General features: G+C 40.4%; 2 protein-coding genes across 3 annotated transcripts in view; one reads left to right on the top strand and one right to left on the bottom strand.

Annotated features, from left to right (window-relative positions):
- Nucleotides 1-25304, bottom strand: part of dock2 (dedicator of cytokinesis 2) — a 90370-nt gene that overhangs the window by 21642 nt on the left and 43424 nt on the right. The window lies entirely within an intron of this gene.
- On the top strand, nucleotides 1810-25303 carry insyn2b (inhibitory synaptic factor family member 2B). 2 transcript variants are annotated; one of them, XM_008327014.3, is made up of 4 exons: nucleotides 1812-4250; nucleotides 13782-15598; nucleotides 19454-19528; nucleotides 23134-25303. In XM_008327014.3, the coding sequence occupies exons 2-4, from the start codon at nucleotides 14046-14048 to the stop codon at nucleotides 23309-23311; spliced, it is 1806 nt and encodes a 601-aa protein (XP_008325236.1). In that variant the 5' UTR covers nucleotides 1812-4250; nucleotides 13782-14045; the 3' UTR covers nucleotides 23312-25303. The 2 variants fall into 2 exon arrangements, 1 of the variants encoding a protein (XP_008325236.1); XR_003051879.1 differs by lacking the exon at nucleotides 23134-25303 and having other exon boundaries at nucleotides 1810-4250; nucleotides 13782-19207.

The raw sequence follows: 25304 nt of genomic DNA, 5'->3' as shown, positions 1-25304 counted from the left end.
TCACAACAAAACGTTCAGCTGTTTGTGTTCCTGCCAAGAGCAGACTGCAGTTACCATGTAGTCTCTTTTGTCTGAGGTCGCTCAAGGTTAAATTAGAAAATTACATTATCTGAGAATTTATTAAAAGCAATTTTTTACAATACATTTTAGCTGGTTAAAAACAGCTCTTCGAAGAAATAGTGGAGCAACAGTCACCAAGGTAAACAGGAATAATATTTGAAATCCACCATTACAGATTCCACAATGGGAATAGAGCCTGATATTCCCTTTAATATTTGTACTTAAATTAGAGAACATGAGTGATCTGATATTTCTTAACAGCTTTTTTTAGTTTGAATAATTACATGATTAGAGCAACTAAACATAACACAAAGGTTGGCGCACTACTGATGCAAAAGCTCTGCTCACTTTCTGTTGAGCAGACTGTGTTGACTAGGCAAAAAAGTTACAATTTGTTTATCTTGTTTATATACCTATTTTTATGTATCTATATATATTTTTTATCTGTCATTTTTAAGACCTTTTTGTTTAATAAAATAAAATTTGTTTCCATTCTGCTCGACATATCTTTCTGTTAATGAGAAGAAAATACAATTGACTGTAACTGAAAGTATTTTCTTCACTGTGGTTTGGGCTGAGCTCATCTACACACTTCCCGTCGCCCTATTACCCACAGGGCTGTGCAGCCTGTAAAACACTGCCTTCCTGCTTCATTGCATATTTATTGAAACCAAACCTAATGAAATTTTGGTACCAGTACCTTGGTATCAGTGAGTACACTAAAAAAACATATACTATACATTTTTGCACAAAATAATTAGTAATAAATGAATAAAGTGACAGGAAGTCAGTTAGAGGGCAGGATCTAAGCTGACTAAGAATTTATGGGGCAAAAAAATTATTTCATTTTACATCAGAAGGACCGATGCCTTCAACATCCTTTGTCCTCCTTTATTTCTTATTTATTTTTTATTTCCTCACCCCAGGTGGAAACTCATTACGGTGCTCTCAGCTGTGATTTATCTCAATTTTATAACATTGTGTATTAAAACCCAAAAATTCTAGGACGGGCATTCTCACAGTCAGCCTACGGCACTGATCAAAGTGTCCTCACAGTCACATGCTGTCATCTTTGACCTCACTTATTTTCCCACCACCTGCGCTCAGATCAGAAGTACGGAGAAGATGATGGAGGGGGAGATGGATTGTGCAGCGGTGTAATTAGAGTTGGTGTGTGTGTGTGTGTGTGTGTGTGAGGATGCTGAGGTTGTGTGTCTAGAACTAGGTGGACACAAGTGTGTATTTGCCTTTTAGTCTGTTGGATTCTTATGGTTAAAGAAATACTACCAAAAAAAAAAAAATCAATATTTTTACCTCAATGTAGTTCACAGTCAGGTAAAAAAAAACACAATCATTTTTGCAAAAGTCAAACTAAAGTAGTGAAGGTTCTCGGTTTCACTCTCTGTCTTCCTCCCACACCTCGACTGTGATACGATTCTGTTCACAGACTCAGCACAACTGTCGCATATTTTATAAACGTTGTAAATTTTTATGCACAGATGCATCATTTTTATATATACAGTCAGGCTGATATGTTGCTCTGCAACCTGGTTAATCTGGTTATGTACACTTTATTTCACATATTATTATTATTATTATATTATTATTATTATAAGAATGTACTCATGCATTTTTGGTTTTGAAAATGTCTAAATGTTTCTAAATGTCTAAAAAATAAAAGAAAAATAACTTTACATTGACTTTACATTCCACACCAACAGTACACACACACCATCACACACACACACACACACAGTCACAATCCTGTCAAAATAACTACTGTCTCTGCCAAAAATACGCCCCAGAAACCATATATAGGGATGAGTCAAAAAGAACAAGGACGGCTGTTTAAATCTTACAAGGTACAAGAACATTTTAAGAAACATCGTTTCTACACGGCTTTGACAAGTTTCTCAACTTCTAAAAAATGAAAAAAGGGTTTGAAATCAGAGCACTATCTATTCTTAGACAAAATCTACTCAAACTTTGCAAAAGAAAAGAAAAGTTAAGAGGAACTGGATTTCAGTCCTTGGACATGGCAGTGAAGCAGGTTGTGACCGGAGAATTACTGCAAATCCTGCTTTGTACTCCGGCTGCCCGGCAGAAAAATGTGAAACTTTCAACTCTGCTCAAACACATTGTGAAATGTCCACACTGGCAATTAGGAAGAAGACCAAAGTTGGAAATATAATGAAACTTGAAACAGTAGAAGTGTCTTCCTGATGAGTTAGTTTGACTAAGAAAACTTTGGTTTACTACATCACAGGGAGAAAGAGTTTGTTCACGAGTAATCCTAACTGATTTCGCAAAAGTATAAGTTGCAAGTAATTGAATCAAATGTTAGTGACAGGAGGCGGATCTTGTTTTTTTAATGGTTAGGTATCCAGTAAGATAATGTTGAATGTTTTTTTACTCGGCCCTGATGACAGCTCAAAATACTTCACACTTCAGGTTTGAACCAAGTACCTGCTGGTTAGTACAACCACCTGCTAGGTTTTTGACACGCTCAAAGGTTGGTATAACCTGAATGTGAATCTGAAATCACAAGTGGCATTAACACACACACACATATATATATATATATATATATAGATAGATACTGTACTTGTCGTTGTGCTGTGTCACAATGACCAGTAGTATTGACAACTACTTTCCGTTCCTTCCTTCCATATATGTGCATATATATATGTGTGTGTGTGCATATGTATGCTCATATATATGTGTATATATATATATAAAAATATATATATGCACATATATAAACACTTCATTTCTTGTACAAAGGAAAAGCGGCTGTTGCTCCTCATTTCTCCCGTTCATGGCTAAACGCTTCATTTGCATTTTTAATTGCAGGGCATAAAGACATAAAAGGCTGACATTACATTTTTCCGATAACGTCACCCGAACTAGTGTTTATTCATGACAAGCATTTCAAATGATTAACCGTCTATCCAGTTGAGAATGAATTTCATTTCAAACCTCATCTGCTCTAAAACCCTCTTATCTGCTGATTTCTGATCTGACTCAGATCCACCTTATTACTCCTGCCTATTAAAGATGTGCATATGGGCAAATGTCTCCATCGTTTCTGACGCGTGCAAAATTAGAAAATGATTTGCAGGTACACCTCTCCTGCCAGGCACGACGAGACGATGCTCATAATTAAGCGTAATGAGAACCTGATGCCACGCAGCTTTTTAATATCAGTTCGTCTTTCATTCCAACACCTTTTGTCTTGTTTGCCTGAAGAAATAATGCTGTGTCACTTTTCCTTATTTTGTGTTCAAAGAAGGCAAAGAATAAAAGAGGGAGGAAGGTTGACGGGAGTCAAACAGGGCAAAGACCAAACCTGGCAGATAAAACACAGGAAAACAATTGGTGTGGAGAGGCAAAGAAGAAATACAAAGGCAAAAAAGGGCAGTGACGACACAGCCCAACTGGGAGATCAAGGTAGAGAGAGAGAGAGAGAGAGAGAAAGGGATGATAGTAACACAGTGAGTCAGTGAGGGTGAGAGAGGGCATTAGTAGTCACATAGAAAAGCAACGACATTAATAAATTAACAGATGAAAGCAATATAGTGTGTGTGTGTGTGTGTGTGTGCGTGTGTGCGTGTGTGTGTCCTGTCTGGACTCCCAGAGGCTCATGCTTCTTTCCTTTCAAAGTTTCACTGGGTTTAACCAGCAGGTTAGGGTCAGTGCTGACGAGCACATGTTCAGACACACACACATAGAAACCAGGGCTTTGGATTAGACACCGACAAGAGGAAGAATGAGAGGAAACAGAGAGAAGGAAAAAAGATGGAGCAGGGATTAATAACAGAGTGATGGTATCTGAGAGAGAGTCACAGTGGGAACAAAAATAAAAGGAAGAGAGTTAGAGTGGGGAAGGCACCCAGAGAGGGAGGGAGGGAGGGAGAGAGAGAGAGAGAGAGAGAGAGAGAGAGAGAGAGAGAGAGGGGAGGGAGAGAGAGAGAAGGATCACTGGACTCTGTGAGCATGCGAGGATCAGCAGCAACAGAATGAGACGGAGAGAGAGAGAGGGAGATAGAGAGGTGGAAAGCGTCGGTCGAGAGCACTATACAGAGGACTGAAGGACTAAAGAGAGAGAGAGAGAGAGGCAAGGGGGGAGAGAGAGCGGAATGAAGGAACATATAAGAATATGGAGCAGAGAGGAAAACTAAAAACAAAAGGTAAGTGACAGATGTGACTGACAGATGTTTCAGGTGTCTGTGTGAGGGAGACGGTGTTTGGTTGTGTTTCCAGACTGAATGTTTAAACCAGTGGCACTTTATTATTCAGGATTTAAGACGTCAGGGCAGCATCACTCACTGAGGTAACCGTGATTGAATGGAAGAAACTACACAGCAGCCAAGTGCGGAGAAATAAGGAAATCAAGGAAAGTCAAAATATCCTGGCACCAGAATAATAATAATAATAATATAAACACAGTATATATGAAAAACAAAGTTGAACGTCTTATTTTGTAAAGCGTCAGTAGCTGTGGACGTGGGTCTGGAGATTTCAATGAAGTGTCCTTGGGTGCATTGTTACAAAGTGGCACTGTGAACACGGTGTTGTGAGGAGAGTGCATTTAGTGACTAATCCTCGCAGTGAAAATATCATTTGTGCATTTTTTTTATGAGTGAAGTACAAATGTGTGTGTGTGTTTGTGTGTGTTGTCAGATTGTTAAGTTTCACTCTTTAAATGGACTCTAAAGGCTCCCTACCAGTGTGTATTTATTTGTGTGTGTGTGTGTGTGTGAGAGAGAGAGAGAGGGAGAGAGAGATAAAGAGAGAGAGCGATTGTGTATTGCTTGTCTATTAAAAGCATCTGAATCGGTCGTCAGGGCTTTAACATGGGATTATATCGCAATGAAGCTTTACTTAAACACTAAAAACTCTCCTCTCTGTCCCTCTCTCTTTTGTGTTGTCTTTGCATAGACAAGGTAGACATGGCATAGACATGGTGTAAAAAACTGCAACTTTAAGGACAATTTTGAGTTTTATTACTTTGGACGAGGAGTCAGGATTACACACTGTTTTAACAATGACGTAGATGAAGATGAGGGCTGAGGAATAAACAGACTTTTGGATTAAGACCTGGCTGGAAAACTGACACTAACATATGTGTGTTTATGTACATCAGATTAGATGCAGTTACTATAATACATTTGTATTTGTTTTTTCACGTTGAACCAGTTTAACCAGCTTAAATTATAATGATCAATAGGTTAGCCATAAGTTAAATGCTGTGCTGTTTGCATCTGGAAAATATACTGGGTAATTCATGTTAAAACTCTAAAGTACAACAATTGCATGTTAGGGAGAATTATTTATTCAAATATTGTCATTTTTAGCCATTGAAATATCGAGGTGAAACAAGCAGACAAGTTGATTATTTTACCAAAAAACAAAACTGTGGAAAACAAAAAAAAAACAACACCAAAAAAATAAAAAAAAAAAAAAAACAACACCAAAAAACCCCCCACTTTCTAAAGACCAGGTAGACTATTTTGTGTATCATTCAGCATGTAGTTGCCTTTCCTGACCTGTGGGTGGTGCTTATTATGCATTCAGAATCTCTGTTCCATGGCCCACTGTTGATACGACATTACTTTCTATAAATAATATAATTTGGTCAAAACCTTTTGACACACAAAAAACCCTCCAGATATCTGGTTTTGTAGTTTGATGATGGTCTACTGATTTAAGAAATTGAGATTTATTCAAAATTAATAAGGATACAGAAAGAGTTCTTACTTAAGAGGCCTTACACTGAAGACTGAGTATACATTTCTGTCCTATTCTGTGTAGAACTTTATTCCTAAACATAGGGTGTTGACATTTTTGTCTGATTATATTAAAATTGTGCTACACAACAACAACAAAAAAAGTTTAATTGTCTGTGTAATTATGAGCAATGCTACAGTTCCTCAGGGGCTATGCTAGGCTAAGCTAGCCCTCTTAGCGCTTGGCTAATGCAGCAGCTCTGTATTTGGTCTGTATCTTGTCTGTTTTCTTACAGCTACAATTAATCTACTACTACTAATCTACTGTAACAACATGGTAAAGAAAGAATGTGAACAAACAAAAAAACGTTATTATAATGGAAAGAGGCTAGCCTACTGGCTAATCAATGAAGCGACCTCTGTGTCTGTGACAAACAACGTATAATGTGATAATGTTATTGTAATTGTGCCTGTACTGTTTTTTTGAAGAAATTAAATTAAAACTAATAAAATATAAATTCCTAATGAGACGTAGTCAGAAGGTTACGGAATTTGACTTTATTAACATTCACGGTGAGCGAAACAGGTGTTAACAGAGAGTGACAGGACTAGGGGTTCGGGGGGGGCGGGGGGGGGCAGAGTCACATGTCACTGCAAATACTCCTGGTGTGGGTGTGTATGTGTGGGTGTGTGTGTGCGTCACTGGCAATTTAAGCTGCCTGCTAAACAGACAAACTGTGGACCAGTGACCAGGAGAGAATGAGATCCTGTGAAAGAGGGAAAGGGACTTTGAAGAGTGAAGGGCAGTAAGATGGATGAAGGAGAGGAGAGAAAGGGCGGTGGGGGCAAGAGGATGGAGGGATGAGGAGGACAGATGGATGGTTGGTTAATGATGGAGAGATTTACAGGCCTGTGTGACAGGATGACGGATACAGCAGCTAAGACAAAGATGAGATGACAGAAGAGGATAGAGGGAGAGAGGGATGGATGGAGGGAGGGAGGGAGTGATCACAATACTGGGCAGGTGAGAGAGAGAGAGGGTAAAGAGATGAGGTGACAGAAAGGAAGAGGAGAGTGTCAGAGAGAGGGGGAGGGGGTGAGGGAAAGCGGGAGAAGGGAATTTGCAAAACCTAGACTGGCACACATTAGTGGTTGTACAGTCTTGGAAATGAGTATTTTCTCAGTTGATTACAATACACAATACACAACATTCACAGTATTTAGAGTTCTAAAATACCTGGGTGTACACACTAGGACTAGTGTGAGAACACTGGTGTTAAACGACTACAGCCTGAAGGATACACACTTAACGACTAACCCTAAGGTTTACAGACCACACAATGTCTTGCACTAAAGCCAAATGAGGGCTTCAAACTCTTTAAACTCCAGCACAAATTCTTCAAGGAGTGCACTGCAAGTGCCTGATGGGAACAAACCCTCTCAACTGTAGACATGTGTTACCAGTACTCAAAAAAGAGAGGATGGGACACAGAGATAAATCAGAGACAGTCGTCAGTAGCAGCATGAAAACCAAAACAATGACTGCCACTGGCTTCTGATTGGCTGATGGAAACACGTGTACAGTTGGATCAGAATCTAGGTCACCATACTAGATTGTATTTAGATTTCACACAGAAAAAAAGATGTTTGACTGACTGGTTTGTTCCAGATGCACGGCCAGATTGGCATCTTCACTGCACAAAAAAAAAAAAAGAACCAATTTCTGGTGCAACTAGCCGTGCTGACAGTCCCTGACTGAAGCAGGCTGCTGTAGACATTGGCCAACTGGGAATCATGGGGGAAAAAAAATTAGTTTTGCTTCAGATTTAATTTTCTCCTTAAACCTGTCTGGTAACTGCAGGGGGAAAAAAATGAAGAAAAACTTGAGCACGTTGGACACGAGTTCAGTGTCTTATGTGTCTCCTGACTAGACACAGACAAGACCTAATGAGGCCTAAGGTATCACTTTGTGTAACTGATACATCTATATATTGAATTGTCACCTGGACCATACATAAAAAATTAATTAAGAATTCTGGCGGCTGACCACTGGTCGTCTGCTGGTTTCATATGACTGTCAGTGTAAAGGAAATGGAATTAATGTCAGTTTTACTTCCTTCTGCAACCGAGCAGGATGAATGATAATATAAAATAATTCAAATGTTTTTGGAGTAGATCTCCTACTTTTAACAAGGACTTAATTCATGCACAGCCTACACACACACAAACCAAAAGAGTACATTACAAAAAGATGCATCATTTTCTCCTTAGGCAGAAACTGACAACTTCCTGCTTTGCAAACCACAGCTTATGGCTATATTTTTCTTTTCTTAAAAGGGAAGTGATGCTCACTATTGATTATCTCACTGTGAGCTGCACTCCACTTTTCACATGAAACTTTTTGTCTGGTATAATCTTTGTTCTTGGTTCTTAGAAAACTTTATACCCTGCAGATATTATGGTCTGTCACTAAAAGAGGCACAGGTATAAAGGAAAGAGCGACCGCAGTACTTTGTGTCTACAGTACACAGAGGAATACTGCACAAAACAAATCTGCTCTGAATCCACATGTGCCTTTTGTTCTGTGTAAAGGGAGAAGAAATGGAGAACCAGTGTTGAGCCACAATTACACACAGCACATAGTTATTTGCTATTGTTCTCTTACCCCCATCTTTTGCCACAAGTGTGAGAGGGAGAACAATTAAATCCTAATATTCCTTTTTTCTTTCCACTGTTTCGTTCCGTTGACAAATAAAACCACGTTACGCCACAGACAGTGAATGCCAGAGCTCAAATAAAGCTGAGTTAGATCAGATACTTTGCTGTTTTGATATGATATTAGCCTCTGCGGCTCCTGGCTGTTCAGCTGAAGTGCTGATAAAAGCGACATCGTCCCTGAAAAACGCAGTGGCGTCCAATTAAAATGCACAACAAAAACAAGCTGTAGAACAAACTGAGCCTGGGTTTCCAGGCTGTTCTGATGTTCATGACAGGTTTTCTTCCTTCGGTCTGAGGCACAGGATGAAATGGAACATGATGACACTGAGGAGGGAACTGAAGATACTGACATATTATAGAAATCCAAAATGGCCCCTAAGGTGCCTGAGGTGCAAGATCAAAATATCAATTAGTGTAGACAAGACATTGAGGGAGAGTTTAATTATTTTTGTGTGACATCTTCTGCAAGCTATCATCAAGATGTCACATGACCAGCCGACCAATTTAAAATTTTGTCTTGACATTTTCCCATGATAATCATTAAAATGAGTTCAAAATACACAATGGCAGCCTTTAACATGCTATTTCTTAGGAGATAATGGTTGTATTTGTAAAATAAATAATAAATAAACAAGTGTGCTGTTTGGTTATACATTTTCTGAGATCTTGTTTTGATTCTGAGCACTTTCACAGAATAACTTAAACTATGCTGTCAGTCTTATTTTTCCCAACTTAACACTCAAAAAGTGTCTTCTTCTTCTTCTTCTTCCTTTGACCTTTACATTAGGGTCTTAGTGCACTTAGAAGACTAAAAGCTTAAGAAACCCATGTAAAAACTTTTGATTGACATCGTAGAAACTCCTAAAACAGGGAACTCTACGTATAGTTATCGCAATAAATTGTAATTCATTCTTTCATCTCCCACCACTTTATCCAGTTAAGGTTCAGATTGAGTGCTACAAGTAATAAATTGCCCTGAACAGAATTTCAATTAGATTTCTTTTGTTGCTCTGAGCCAACACAACACAGTCAAAAAAAGCCCAGAGTTGGACTGACTGTATTCGCAAAATGTTTTGTGCACCTCGTCTCTAAAGGCAAATGAAGAGCTGCATTGGTTCTGTTCAGGCGATGAAGGAGTGAGAGACGCATTTTGATTACGGAGCAGTAAAGTCGGTCTAAGTCTCCCTGAAACATGCACACCGGCACAAACGCTTACACACACACACTCATTCACTCACACACACACACACAGAGGCCATCAATCGCTGGTTGAAAAATGAGGCTCACCTTGAAATGACAGGGAACCAGATTAGCTAGAGCATCCACTTCTGTGTTACCACTACAGTGGCAAGGGCTGTGCACTTATTCAAACATATATATACTGTGTGTATATATATACTATGTATATATATATATATATATACACAAACAGTATATATGTATATTTTTATAAATACTTTATTGTTGTTGTTTTTTATATCATTAAAGCTCTATGTAATACTAAAGAGTTCTACCTCTAGGAAATGTAAAAAAAAATATATTTTTTTTTTATTTACCATTCCTATTGCATGACATCTTCTTCCCTCTTTCTTTCGTTTTTCACTCAGGCCGAGGTGCGATGTCGACGAGAAGATGATTAAATATAGCAAAGTGGGGGAAGGAAGAGATAAATCTGCAGCAAATTGAAGGTAGCAAGGTAGAGATGGCGAAGGGGTTGGTGAGTGTATAAAGTGGAACAACAAGCACTGGTAATGATGAGAGACATGAGATTGAAAAGATGAGAGCGAGTTTCCGATAAGACACCGATAGATGGCAAGTGAAAGAGGGGAAGGGAGAATGGAGGAGGAACAGAAATAAATAGAGATGGAAAGGCAGCCGTGTGGATCTCACACAGCGACTTCTGAGAATATGGTGTCACTTTCTGCCTGACAGGCTGCAGGTCAAAGGTGAGGATTGTGACTTAAAATGGCTGGTATCATCCTGCCTCCATACACTGGCAGATTTACACACACACACACACAAAAAATAGGTGTTGACAGCATGGAGAGATAAAGAGAGAAAATTTGTCCTGGCAGATGCTGTGATGTGGAATGTCACTGCTGCAGCGAAGACGGATGATTGTAAATGAGCTGCAGTAAAAATGTCCCTTCATTTGACTGAGTCAGAATCCCCTTGATGCCACATAAACAGACGTAGCACACAGTCATGCATATGGCGTACATGCTCATCAGCACTTCTTACTCTGCCGTCTGCTGCACACCAACACCAGCTCATTGTCTCCTTGACTTCAGGATGAATATCATCATCGTCTGCAATTTCTTTCCACAAACAGCGTATCTCCGTTCATTTCTCATCCACCTGCTGCTCTGCACAAACAAACTGCCTTCCCCACCCTCAGCAAACAGAAAAATATCTGCAGACAACTCCGATAATATACACATAGGTATGGTGACATCCCAACAGTGTGGTTTGTAAATTATTAATACATACCTCATAATACAGAAAACTAAGTACCCTCCTAAAAATGCAGCACAAAGTATAATCTGTCCTCTGGTAATAACATTTAAACCATGATATATCAGCTACGTTTAAAAATGTATTTCTATCTCCTCCACACAACCCAAAGGTGTTGCTTTAGTATTTATATGGCTCCCCTTTTACAGACAAAGAACTAAAGCTCATAGAAAGCAATAGAAAACTGTGTTATTGTAATGAGGTGTCACCAAATAAATAAGAAGCAGCAGCCAGCTAGAATTATCTCTCAGTGAATCCAAATTCAAAAACAATGCTGTTGTTTGAAGCACAGAAATGTGTCTTTGTGATTCTGGCATGCTTATTTTGCTAAAACATTTAATTCACAAAGAAAAAACATATTCTTTGTTTTCCTTAATTGGTTTTTTCATTGTTTTTATAAACTGGCATTTAATTCAGTCTCCCTGCATTTTAGACCAGCGTTAAGACTGTCAAGTCAACTGCGAATCAAAAATTTGATCTTTCACTTGGCCAAAAACGCAGCACGCAGCTGTAGTAGTAAAGTACATCAGGCTGTGAAACATTACACTGTGTCAGAGAGGAGTGGCTGGCAAAGGTCTAAAGCTGTGGTCAATAAGAGCAAAATGATCAGATTCACTTCTGTCTGCAACCCAGGTTTTACTATAATAAACATAATACGTATTATTATGTTTATTGTTTTATTATGAAAGGTTTCTCTTAACCCAACTGATTTGGCCAGATGGCCCACCATTCCAGGTCTCTGTTCTGGGCCGTTTCCTAATCTATTGCTGTGTCTCCTGGGGAGGCTAACAGAGTGTGAAGACCCGTATGTGTGTGTTTCTTCATTTGGTGATGAAATTTCATTATCCTAAATGAAAATTAAGTTCCAAAGAGATTAATTTGGTTTTAAAGCATGGTGTCAGAGAGAAAAGTGCATAATGAGGCAAAAGTGTTTAGTTTAATTCACTTCATGCTGTTAAAACAGCTTGAGATACCAGGCTTCACCATGAGTTGACACAGGTCACATGGAGTATTGAATGTGCAGACAAACCTCATCCTGAATATTTATGAACCATCAGAACAGTGGCGGGGCTCATCACCGTCAGGGTGAGCTAGCACCTGTCCGGTCTCTATCTACATCAGCCAGCGTGACAGACGCAGCTCTAAAACCACCGGGAACTTTCCGAGAAACACTTACTCATTTGAAACTTTCTGTAATTAATCTCTGAGGATCCTAAATGAATGCAGACAGTCTGTAAATTAAAAAGCAGTGCCCTGTCTTTTTCTTGAGAATCTAGTACAGCAGTGGTGTCACAGTCATTTTAGTTCAGGGGTCACAAATAGGTCATAGGGAATTCATGGGCCGGACCAAGAAGAAGCATTATCATGTTAAGTACAAGGAAACCTATCAACACAATTTTGTTTCAATGGAAAGAATGAATATACAGCAGTGTCTCGTCTCATTTATTCAAAATGTATCAGTGTGAACCCTGTGCCTGTTTAGTTGAACACAGTGTTGACACTCGCAGGAATTGAAGAAAGCCAATTGGCCAGTTTGATGTTAATATTATTTTGTGAACAAATACCTTTTTCTTCGTCAAAAACAGACATCTGGCCCATGTACTATCAAGTACTAAAAATATCAATATTAAAAACTGTGTGCAGTAGTTGAAGGTGAACAGTATCTAAAGTGTTTATTTAACACAGACAGAGTTAAATTACTTCCGTTTTGTAAGCACAATACAAAACTGTTCTTCACCCCCAGGAACAAAGAGTGTGATTTAATTGTTAGTGGAGCTGAGCTGTATACCTCCAGGTATGGCTGTGAATAATTATAGTGTAAATTTTGTACCCATGAGTTTTTAAATGTTATTCATTTTATGTCTTCTTTATGTCTTTGGCCTCCACCAACATCTGCTGCTTCGATTGCTTTATTTCCTCAGAGGAAAAAGTTTGGTTATATTACCTCAATATCTGAGTCAGTGCTTAGTGATATGAAAATTCTGAGAAGACTGTGTTGTAAACAATCTTTTTTGATTTACAAAGTCAGTAAACACTTTGCTGAATCTAATCATTGTTTCCAATCTTATTTAATACCCAAAGATGTCCATTTGAGCAAATGATGGCTCCATTTAGAGTAAAATACACGGTGGAGCAGCAGGTATTAGACCATGTACACTGCATAATTGACAGGTAATCTAATCGGCGCATGGTTGCAGGTGTAGGGGGATGTGCATTGGACGAGCTCCCACTCGGGGCTCACTAGAGAAATAATGTATCGAACTCAGTGGGAGGAGAATGATGGTTTAAATTATCATCTCCACAGACGTGTACCTCTTTCAGGAACAGCCTCTGGATAAATATGCGTCAACGGTTTACGTATGTGAAACGCGTCACTCCATTAAAAAGACTGCATTAAAATCTTCAGTGTTAATGTTGAAAGATTTATTGACAAAATGCTGATGAGGTTTGTGCTACTTGGGAATTCACAAACACATGAGGTTTTACCCCACGGAAAACTCAAAAGTCAGTCCTGTTTCTACAAGAGAACCAAGCTTATGAGATTTAGAGTTGCCCTCCAGTAAATGCACCCCCCACCAACCCCTATGGCCTAATAAAGCGTTGATGGTGTTTCATTGATCCGGTCGTGTGTGTACATTCAGTCCAGGTTAACGCTCCATTCTGTGCTTCACCGACTAATACCTGTATCTTTTTACTTCGTTGTCCTGCTCTCGGTAATATAAGCTGCATTACTCACTGCATTTCTTTTTTCCTCTACAGAGCCTGCGGACAATTCCCAGAGAGCCCATCCAACTTCTACTGACGTCCAATAAGGAATAACACTGAAAGTTCACAGCTTTATTGGATATTGAGTTCCTGTATCCCACCATCTACTTAAACGTTTACACACTTCTTCCTGTGGGAAAAAAAAAACAGGAAACCTCACTCCTTCTTATTGGATAACTCTGCAGACGTTGGCTAATGTCATCCATTACCTTTATCCCATTCAGCTCCTCAGGGGGCTGAGAAAACCTGCATGGGATTATGGGAAGGAGGGTGGCTGACCCAACCAATCCAGTGCCTGCACTAGGTGTCCCTCTGGCAGGGGCACGATGGGGTCCACTGTGCAGTGTCGGGGTGCAGACGTCTCCAGGACTGCGGATTCTTCCCTCCATCAAACGACAAAGCAGCCAACCAACCAAAACACATCATCCATTCACCGGGGCCAAAGATAAAGCAACCGCAGCAGAGATTATCGAAGGTGGCAGCAGCAGCCTGCCCGTGTCCAAGGAAACATCTCAGAACGAGATCAACAGCTTGACACAGGACGATATGGGGTCACAGGGGTCAGGCAGCAGAGTTTACTGCCAGATCAAAAGTATTCGTACAAATCCCAAGGACCTGAGAGGGAAAAAAGCAGGTCGCTATGCAAATGGAAGTGTTGTAGCCTCCGATGCGGTTGGTGGGGTTTGTACTGAGGCCACAGATGTGGAGAAGGCCTGTGAGCAGAGGAGAGTCCAGTCACTGCGAATCGAGGGCCATCGCTCAGTGGTGAAGACCAGCAGTGTCTGTACGGCCACACACGCCGCCACACCACGGCCCTGCAGAATGATGACAGGTTCCCCAGGTCGTCTCTGTGAGACCTGTGGCAGGAGACGGTCCCAAATGACACCGTGCACAGGAGCGTGTCGTCGAAGAGCTGTCAATCCGATTACAGCCAGCCAGACTTTACCTAACCCTGCCCGGAAACAACCCGTCGCCCAAAACCAGCCAAAAAATGATTCCGTTGTAGACCCTCAGTCCTGCAGCAAAAAGACTGACTCAGCACACTCCACCACTTACACATCGGTCAGAACGTCTCAGTTACCACAGCATTCACACACGATGCCAAAAACACAGAGCTCACACTCCAACCACACGTCACAGAGTCAGAACAAAACAAAAGACCAAAGGCCGAAGACCAGACCGCATTCTGCTGACTTTACTCTTTACAAGGACTCGGCTACACAAACAACAGAGACACACGCCCGCAGCACTACAGATAAGGCCATGCATACACAACAGAGACACACAACTCCAGCAGACGTGACAAAACCACCTCTGACCAATAAACTTGTTGAAAACACAGCTCCACCGGAGCCTACCCTTCACCACACAATCGTCCATATAACCTCCAAACCTGAGACTCCGTCGATCAGCAGTGATTCAAAACCCCCCCACAGCCCACCTCCTCCTCCCAAACACTCTCCTAAAACTGTTCTCTCCAGACCATCCACCCCGGTACCACAGACCAAAAACGTCCAGGAGACTGCGACTTCTCCCAATCACACGTCCTCCGAGGGGAAGAAACTCAGAGACTGTTCCAAACAGAAGAGCCGATCATTTGATGACCACACACTGCCTTGTAAGACTCATATGAAAGCACACTGTAACGGGGCCCCAGGTGGACTGATGACGGTGAACGCAGGGAACGCCCCACGTGGACTAGAAGGACAGCTGCAGTGCGTGGAGGAGAATCTAATGTCCAATCAGGAGAAGATCAAGGTGCTTCTCAACGTCATACAAGATCTGGAAAAGAGCAAGGCCCTCAGTGAAGGGTGAGAAAAGGGAATGAAAAACATACATGTGGAAATTGGCCTTGTTTCAAATAAAAGTAACAAAGTAGATTTACTGAAAGGTGCCATATTTTAAGCTATGATTTTTTTTTTCACTTTTTTCAATTGCATGCTAAAAAGGTGCGTACCATGCTGTTTAATTGAGAGCAGAACTACTATATTAGATGTCAGCAAGAAGAAGTCCTTTGAATACAATCTGCGTATTGTTGATTATGTAAAACACTAAAGCCAAAATGACCATTTATTTTAGAAAATAGCCATATTTGTATGGTGCAGTAGACTATCCTGCTTGCTTGCCAACAGCGGAACAACATACCAGCCTATGGTCATGTGTCGGCAGAAGGTCTGGGTTAGAGCGGACTTGAGCAGAAAACTGTACTTTTTGAAATTTACTGCACTCAGACACCACATTGTTGTATTACTTCCCTTAAGAGCCTCATTAGCGCTAACAGCAAACATACATATTGACAGCAATTTATTTATTAATTGTTTTTACCCCGTCCTTGCTGTTCAGGATTTAAATGCTGCCTAAAAAGCTGTTTGTGCTCGACCTCTATCATTTATTTCACCGACTATTTAAGAGTTCCTGTGCCTTTGTTTCTGCTCTGAACCCTTTGAGTTTTGAGTTCTGTTATTTTATTATGAACTAGTTGTTGCGAATGTGCTTCGCATTTGAAATGACATCTCACAAAAAGGTTACTTTTCCTTTTTTATTCTCTATCTGAATGAAACAGTCAGCTGAACGAGGCGCCCACCTAATGGCTGGCTAAATTACTTAAATTAAATTTAGTGACGTTTAAAACCAGACATTAAACTTTTTGTCCAGTCACTGCAGTGTTTAAAGCCCAAGCCTTTGAATCTTGAATGGCCAGCACTTAGCTCCGTCCTCCAGAACTGCAGCTACGCTCTTTTCTAAGATGTTATTAATTGATCAGAAATGTCATTAATATTATATCATTTCATACAATATTATTGCCCGAATAAGACTTTTTTGTGGAATCTCGTGACTGATTAAATACAAATTTATTCAAAATCCAAAGCCAAGGTTATAAATATGGATGTTAAGGACCCAGGGCAAAAGGTCAAGGAAATTAAATTTTCAATGCTTAATAGAAAAGTTGATATTTTTAATTAACATTGTAACGAATACTTATAACAATATTAATTTGCATATGTAGCTTGAAGGAAAAGTGCCCCTACTGGACAACAGAAGTATTGCAAACAGGACTAATTTGGCTGGACTTTGTTTTATTGCTACAAAAAGGATTTCTGTATCCAGAATAGCCAATGGGACAGTGGGTCAACAACGATGATGCAGAAAATGTCATGAAAATGCCTCGCACATCTTGCGTTAGATTGCAAATAGCTGACTAGTTGTTGACTTAAACATGTATTCATTGCCTGTTCTGTGTGTTTACTGAGATCAAACCTTCATGAAACGATCGGAAAAAATAGCCAGCTGGAATAATGAGGAGAATATTGACAAACTGAAGGGGTCAAGGTGTCAGAGGCAGCTGAGGATATATAAGTGTTTGTATGGGATATGATGAGTCTGCTGACAGGCTTTTAAGTCTGTGTAATAGACTCTAAATGTCAGTCCCTTGGTGTATTCCTGTAAGCGTGAGTGTGTGATTTATGTCGTTTGGGAAACGAGACACGCTGATGTCAGTATTAGTGAATCCCTAAACCTCCTGTTGTCCTTTCATGTAACAAACCCAGCTGATATGGACCATACAGAATATAAAAGAGTCCCAACGGTAGAGATGTCGTTTCATCCCACAATGCAACTCTTTGAGTTCCCGTTCTGTCATGTTGATTCTTTTATCCACCTGCCCCACGCCCGTAGTTTATCTCATCTACATCCATTCTTGATTCGGGTCGATGCTCCGCTCAGGGCTCTGAAACTCTTCTTTAAGCAAATGATCCTTTTCTACACCTCCGTCCTCCCACCTCGCCCCGCCTTCATTTATAATTAATTCTCTCCTTCTGCTTTATATTTCTCTTTATCTTTCACCTCCACGTACACACAGTGATCCACCATCTCCTCCCACTATTTCACTATTCTTTTTTTTTCTCACTTGTCCCTCTTCAATCTTCACCTTGGGCTTCTTTTATAGCTTCTATCACTTCTGTAGTATTCACTGTGGATCCTGGTCGGCACTACTTTTTCCTGTCCGATACAGATGCAGCCCCATGAGGTATCTAACAAATACTAAGACCAACCAGATAATTTATTTTCTTCTTTACCAAGTAATCAACACCAAAGATATCTCAAAATAACCATATTATATTTTACTCTAATAGCAGACGACCATTCCTGTTTGGAATTCTGTATCCATAACGGGTATGTATACAGGGTATGGAGTGTGAGACAGAGCCCTAACATGGGTTACAGTAGATTGGTGAGAAGGCACAAAGAGAGTCATTTTTAGAGTCACAGAACAAAAGACTAAAGTCAGAGGTGTAGCAGGACTTGGGGGTGGGTGGAGGCAGGGGGTGGGGGGTGCATGTATCTGCTGCTTTGATTAGAAGTACTCTAAGTGTTCTGCTGTGATCACTGTGATAAAAGTGTCTGCTGAGCTCAAGGCTTTTCATGCTCAGCTCTTGCACTTTCCTTCCTGCAGCAAAGACTTGTCGACTCCCCCTGTTGTTGTCTCTGATAAAGACTGGTATGGGAAAATTCTGTGTCGCCAGGTTTGCCACAGGCTCTATCTCGATGTAATTAAAATATCTACTCTATTGATGCAAATCAGGTACTCTCTCATCCACACATGACAGTGCACAGCCATTAGAAAACCTCACTGTGTTGAAGTTTACTTTTGATTTGACCCGCGGGCAGGAAGAGTTCTTCTGAGAGTGTGTTTTACACACATTTGTTTCTTTTTACACCGTTTTGTATCTGTCTTCACCTGTTCGCTCTGAAAGTTGACGACTTCATAACACACTCTGCCTCTGTGCTTCCATCCTTGAAGAAACTATTTTCTAGTGTTGCCTTCACTGACCTATTTGTTTTTCACATAGTAGACTTGAATGTGATGGCTGTTCCTAATCAGACCTGTGGAGACAGTCACTGTACAGAACGGTTCTGACCTGCCTGGACTGGTAAACACATTGGATTGACTCACCTCCTGGAGACTTTCTTCTAAACATCACAGTCTAATGGAAACAATGTCCAAGTCCTGGAGAAGGACTTTAGTTTTTTTTAGATCTTTTACAAGACCATTTTATCAAATCTGTTCTTATATTTTGGTGCCATTTTAGCACTATTTAACACTTAGCTATCTGTTTTTTGTTTGTTTTTTTCAGCCAGCGCTCAGTGTTTACTGGGCTAACCATCAAGTTTAAAACGCTACGTAGAAATTAACCCAGAACTGATTGGCCTGCATTAAATTTCATGACTAATTAACAAAGTGAAGCGTTGGCTGTGCACTGAATAAGTGTGTTAATATGCAGTTTGTCACTAATTAAGGTTTAAAGTACCACAGAAGGAGCAGTTGGCCGGCAGTTATTTTTACATTATCAAAACTGTCACTCGTAGAGAACAGTCTGGAGACCATTCTGTGCCCTTTGATGGAGGGAGGAAGAAACGTGGTGAGACAAGGAGGGGAGGGAATATTTCTAATTAAAAAACATGGTCGGTCACCTATGAGTACAAAAATAATCAACAGTACTTCTTTATATTTTCTCAAATACTGCATGAGTCATAATTACAAATGCTGGTTGATTTAGTCCTGCAGAGTTAAATGTCATTAAGAAGTGAACATGAACGTGTGTGTCTGTTGGATTAAAGTAAATTCATCACCGGGGCTAAAAGTTTTCCATTCACTGCTTTCACAGACGCAGCTCATACAGAACTGGTCAGGACATCAACAACTGCGCCACCTGCCAAAAGACAGCATGCATCATCTACAGGTAATCTGATGATGATAATGAGTTTACTGCATCACAAAAGCCCATCAATGACGTGACATTTCTGCTGCAGCAATAATTAAAAAGACCTAGAAGCTGATTTATTCCACTTTTCTGAGGCTGTATTACTCATTTAAAATGCTCTTTTTGTGACGTTGGTTTTCTAGAAATTTTCCAGTAATCTTTAACATCTGTGTGTCGTCATCGACTTTACAAACACACACCATTTTCTATATAATTGTCACGTCTTTTTATACTGTAGTATCAACCTGTCTATCAGAGAGGAAACCACACCGGCCACCACCGAGCCTCAGCCAATGTTTTTCTTTTATTTTTTATTTCTTTCTCATATATCCAGAGTAAATCGCACAGACCCAAGAATAATTTATAGCTGTGGCTGGAACAATTTGGCACAAAACCCCCTTTGAGTCTGAAGCCTGCATGAATAAAACCCAAACGTTTGAAGTGGATGCTGTTTGTTTACAATCACATAATTTCCCATGGTGGCCACAAGGGATAAAGAGACATTATGCAAGAGCTTTATTCCTATTTTCTCCAAATCTCAAGTGACATTCGCCACCCAGCAGCTCTGCATCTGCATCCTTCCTTCACACCCCCCCCCCACCCCCTCTGTCATGTGGTGTTGTCTCTACCGTTATCCATTTCTGATACTTTTCATCCAAATCCAACTTCCTCTTCACCCTTTCTCCAGCTTATTTCCCTCGAGTTTAATTAACGGAATAAAATTCTCAACACAGTAAAATAATGAAGACCAGGGGGAAACGACTGCCATATTGTAGTGTACGGTATATACAGCACCTGACTATGTACTAATATATATAATATATATGTGTGTGTGTGTGTGTTTACAGTGCATACAAAAAGCTTCCAATAACCAAAGGTAAAAAAAAAAAGGAGAATAACAAAGGTCGTTACCAAATTGAAGTCCTTCGTCCATCCAACAATGGGGAAATTCATAGTGTTAGTTACATAGGCTGCCACAAGAGGCACCATTAAGTATATGGTTCCTCTGGGAGGAACCATAAAGAAGAGAGAATCACGTTATTACACCTAGTGATCCTTTCAGACCTTTTCCCAAAACTAGAACAATTATTAATATTATTATTATCTAATTAGTCACCAGTTACTAACATTCCAATGAGTGAAAATACAATACATAAATATTTCATGAGCTAATAATGCAAAGGAGCATTAACAGAAGTGATGAAGATACTATAAAATTTATTTTGTTGTTGTTTTTGTTTTATATACATATATATATATATATATATATATATATATATATATATCTGGTTGATTTCCCTCAAATATTCTCTGGATTTTTGCCTCATCTTTCACTTGTGATTCTTTACCTTCTGAATAATAATGTCATTAATCAAAAAAGAACTAGTGTTTGTAGGAAAAACCAGGAAACCCACAAATAAGTGCATTTATAACACAAGGCATGGAAATCAAGTTCTAATTCAGGTTCAATTTTCCATCCCATAAATCAGCACAAGTGCGTTTGTTGTAGATGTACACAGTTCTGAAGTGCATGGTAATAAAGGCAAGCAGGAAAACAGCTCTTTCTGTGCTCTATAGCTGTCTTGTCAAAAACCTTTTAACCAAGCCGAACCAGGATGGAGGGGGAAAGGTGATGAAGAGGGAGGCAGAAACCCACAGGCTGAGGTTGAATAACATATGAGACTCAAACAGCCATCAAAATGATTCAGTCTTTGAACAAAAAAAAAAAAAAAAAAACAGCCTTGTTATTCGGCTGTCGCCCTGAAGATGTTTTCCCATTGTCATCACTAATTAATTTGTGTGGTGAATGACAGAGGGGAGGGAGAGGGGGAGGAAGGCAGGGTGAGTTTGGCAGCTGCTCTGTTTCTGCCCTGGAACACTGAAGAGACAAATGAAGAAATACACTGTATTCAACACTCAGGCACTTCCCTGCACATCTAACAACATATAAATCCTACAACCTCAGGTATTCTCACATGTGCAATATATTTTCTTGAGAAACATTTTCTCCATCCTAAAATGTTTTGCCCAAAGGTGCTCAATATGTAGGTTGCGGTCCACCGTAAGAGAATGGTAGACCACAAGGAATTAAAATATGCAAGTGCTCCTTTACTAGAAAATATATGCCTTGACTTTCTCATTGATATACACACCTGACCTCAGCAACAACGAGGGACTCTAACCCACCTACTGTATATATTCTCTCACTGATCTGACTGACAAAGCGAGGGCTTCACTGTTGTAAAACACACTCTGTCCAGTCGGCCATTTCTTCAGCTCCATCCTGGGGAACAGAGACCTCCCTGTCCTCGTTTGACCACGTCTCCAGTGGTCATCTTCACCTCATTTACTTTACACCATCACCTTCTTTTTCCTGCCCTAACCTGACTGCCCTGGTTTATTAGTTCACTTTTCTTTCGTCCTCCCAGCTCCCACAGGAGCTTCACTTTCCTTTCTTCCTCCTCACAGAGGCCCGTGTGTATCTCCATTATCCCTCACTCAGCTGCGGACGGGCTGCAGTGCACGCACATACAGCATTGGTGCCAGGAGAGAACGTATGTGTTTATGTAGCAGTTTGTTGGCTTACAGACAGATGGGAATAAGTGCAGCGGCCTCTCCCTGCTTCGCCTCATCATTTGGTTAATTAACTCTAAAATCTAGGGCCTTGCAGCTTTACACACACACACACACACATTCACATACAGGAATGCACATACACTTAGAGGTTTGTAAAGCTCCATCCATGTTTTATGGCTAAGCATAATCTTAACAATCAATATAATTATGATAAATACAATTATAATTTTTTTTAATTAACATTTACCAGATCGTAACTTGAAAATGTTTGTCCCAGGAACAGTGCCAAAAATGGTCCTCAATAAGATACATGACAGGAGTACAAACACACACAGAGTTTTTCTGTTGTTTAGCTCTTCACCCCGACTGTAACCATCAATAATTTATACTGAATCTTAATCTTATCCCTTAACCCTAACTCCAAACCACATCTTTAACCACCAATTACACTTTCACTGAGTGTGGAATGTCCCCAGAAGGACAAAGTGTCCCCACAACAATAACATTCACCAAAGAAACGTCCCCACAAGTTCAGGAATACCGGAAAAAACACACTCAGACACGGTGATTAGGAAGGAAGAGAGGAAAGTAAAACATAGTTTTCTCTACAATGACCTGCAGTGGTGGACACTTCAAAGAGAAGGGGGTTAAGAAATGCATGAAGAGAAGCCAAGAGGGTCAGCTTTGAACACTTTCTCTCTCTTTATATTTGGCAAATGCCCTCTCTTCAAGTTTTCCTATTTACTTTTTCATTTAGGTTCCACCAACGTGTGAGCAGACAGAATACTAAGCACATGAAACTGGAGCTGTGTGACAGGCTGTGGGTGTGGGTGTGGGTGGAGGCTGACGGTGCACACCAACACTGATCACTGCGCTCCTCTTCTCCTCATTTCATCCTTTCACCTACAGCAGCGTCTAATGCCACTGAAACGTTTGATGCCTTAATTCATCTGACCTGAACACCGTGCACCGACTCCACCAACCTCTCTCTCTTTCACTCTCCACAGTGTAGAGCACGATTTCCGACAGCAGGAGGGACGGTTCCAGGTAGTTATGGAGGCCCTGGAGGGGGAGTACGATGTGCCTGCACCTGCTGTGACCAAGCCTACGCCTGCTCCGTCCAGCCGCGTCGGGACCAAGGCCCGTGTCAAAAAACTCCGCAAAAAGTGCTTCTGGTGGCTCTGAGTCTCGGGGGAAGGAAAAGAAAAAAACAGCCAACAACTTGTGTGGATTATGGTTTTCATAGTTCTGGAGTGATGCAGTGTTTTCATGGTCATTTCATGTATAGCAGCTCGATTTCAAGGCTGAGATTCTTCCACGCTGCATCTGCGTGAAAGGCAATTTTTCTGGGGTGATCCATCTCCAAGTGGGACTTAATACACCGAGGGATTTGACAGAAGAAGAAAAAAAGAAGAAAGAAATAAGGGCCAAAGGAGTTGTTGAATCCATGTCTCAGACGCATCCAGGATGGAATTTGAGGAAAATAGGAAACAATTTTCCCCCAGCTGGAGCCAATACTGACTGTCCACCGTGTGATGATTATCCCACACAGACAGAGGCTGCTGTTTTCTCTTAAGAGTCACAGAGTCACATTTTGAATGACAGAATGACAACAGTGTTTGTAACTTGTCTCATTTGTGCCGTTCAGACAGATGGATCGAGGTAGAAATGATTCACACAAAGACTGACTCAAGACTACAGCTGGGAATTCATCTTCCAAATGTCTGCGGTTAGAATTACAGCAATAAGGAGGAGAATCTCAACAGTTTGAACGGCCTGACGGCCAACTTGAATGTAGCATCAACCACAAGCGCTCAGAGGTCACGACATGCTGATTTCTCCGCAATGAAGAACGTCTCACTGCGTTTATATCAGGATTTCGGAGCGCTCCATTGAGAATGCATAAAGAGACAATGTGATGTGTTGCTGATGGAGGCTGACAGGCGCCGTCAGATCATTAGAACATTTGACAACTTTGATCAACAGGATGATGGATTTCCCACTCTATAATCCTTGAAGACGGAAGTATTGCTGTAAATCGCAATCTGGTTTCTGTGATTTTCACAAACATTTCAACGCTGATACACAAAGACACACTTGCAGTCAGTAATGCCGACACACACTTAGGATTAGTCTTCAGTAGTATTTTGTTGAACCAGTACAGGCTTGACATCATTTCAGTGTTATGATACAATGATTCATCAATGCCAGAAATGACGAGACAATAAAGAAAACACAAATCTGTCAAAATGCATTGAAAAGGTTGGTTATAGTTTAAACTGTATGGACATCTGACATGGAAGTTAAACTCCATTTCTTTGGACTGTGAATGAAACATTAACTCAACTGTCTCTTTACGAGTTGCTTGGACAACTCCAAGATTGACGGCCAAGGGTGAGTCATCACCCCCTTCTGGTGTCCTCTTAAGTCAGACCTTGTCAATAAGTATAAAAACTGCACATTTGACTGATACCAAGTGAACCTTTAGACTGGTTTTTCAATACAAGGTCACAGACTGTGGTCCCCAGCCCATAGGGTCTGATGGAAAATTTAAATCAAACGTCTTTCCTAGTTGTGTTCTGGTAACCAGCTGACATTTGGTTTTAGAGACAACTCTACCAATGACGATTGCTGGTCCAACAAATATCCTCCATCTTTAAAATAAACCACAGAAATAAAAGTAAAACCGTGGTTCTATGGATCTACAACTGACCATAACTGAACAGAAGTTCTCCTATTTAGAACTTAAATCATTTGCTCAACTCTGCACATGGTTCTGCATGGTTCTGTCCGTGCGACAAACACACCTGTAATATTCACACATACAGGTTTTGTTACCAGATTCTTTTCTGCTTTCCAGTCCCAACCAATGGGAATCCTGCCCATCGTCACACTGGTAGTCTGTACCCAAATCGTCCAGTTCATGTATTTTTATAATCTGTCCTATAACAACACAAAGCTGTTTGAGCCCTCTCTCCTGACTGTTGTCTTGTATGTACAATAAAAGTGTGTATTTTAAATTAAAAAAAATCTCCACTGCAGCATATTTTATAAGTAATACTGCAAAGTCGGCAGCAGTTGTTGGAGACAAGATTTTTTTTTTTACTAGGGAACATGAGCTAACAAAAAAGAATATTTTCCCATCATTTTCCCAAGTAGCCAGCAGCTGAAAAGCATG

The sequence above is a fragment of the Cynoglossus semilaevis genome, chromosome 15 (assembly GCF_000523025.1).
Source record: "Cynoglossus semilaevis isolate Cse_v1.0 chromosome 15, Cse_v1.0, whole genome shotgun sequence".
Taxonomy (NCBI): domain Eukaryota; kingdom Metazoa; phylum Chordata; class Actinopteri; order Pleuronectiformes; family Cynoglossidae; genus Cynoglossus; species Cynoglossus semilaevis.
The sequence above is the reverse complement of the archived record's forward strand: the minus strand, read 5'-3'. Positions and strand labels throughout refer to the sequence as shown.

Coding starts and splice junctions, on each gene's coding strand:
- insyn2b (XM_008327014.3), top strand. CDS start 14,046: ATGGGAAGGAGGGTGGCTGACCCAACCAATCCAGTGCCTGCACTAGGT. Junction 15,599..19,453: donor AGCAAGGCCCTCAGTGAAGG/GTGAGAAAAGGG, acceptor CTGCTTTCACAG/ACGCAGCTCATACAGAACTG. Junction 19,529..23,133: donor ACAGCATGCATCATCTACAG/GTAATCTGATGA, acceptor CACTCTCCACAG/TGTAGAGCACGATTTCCGAC.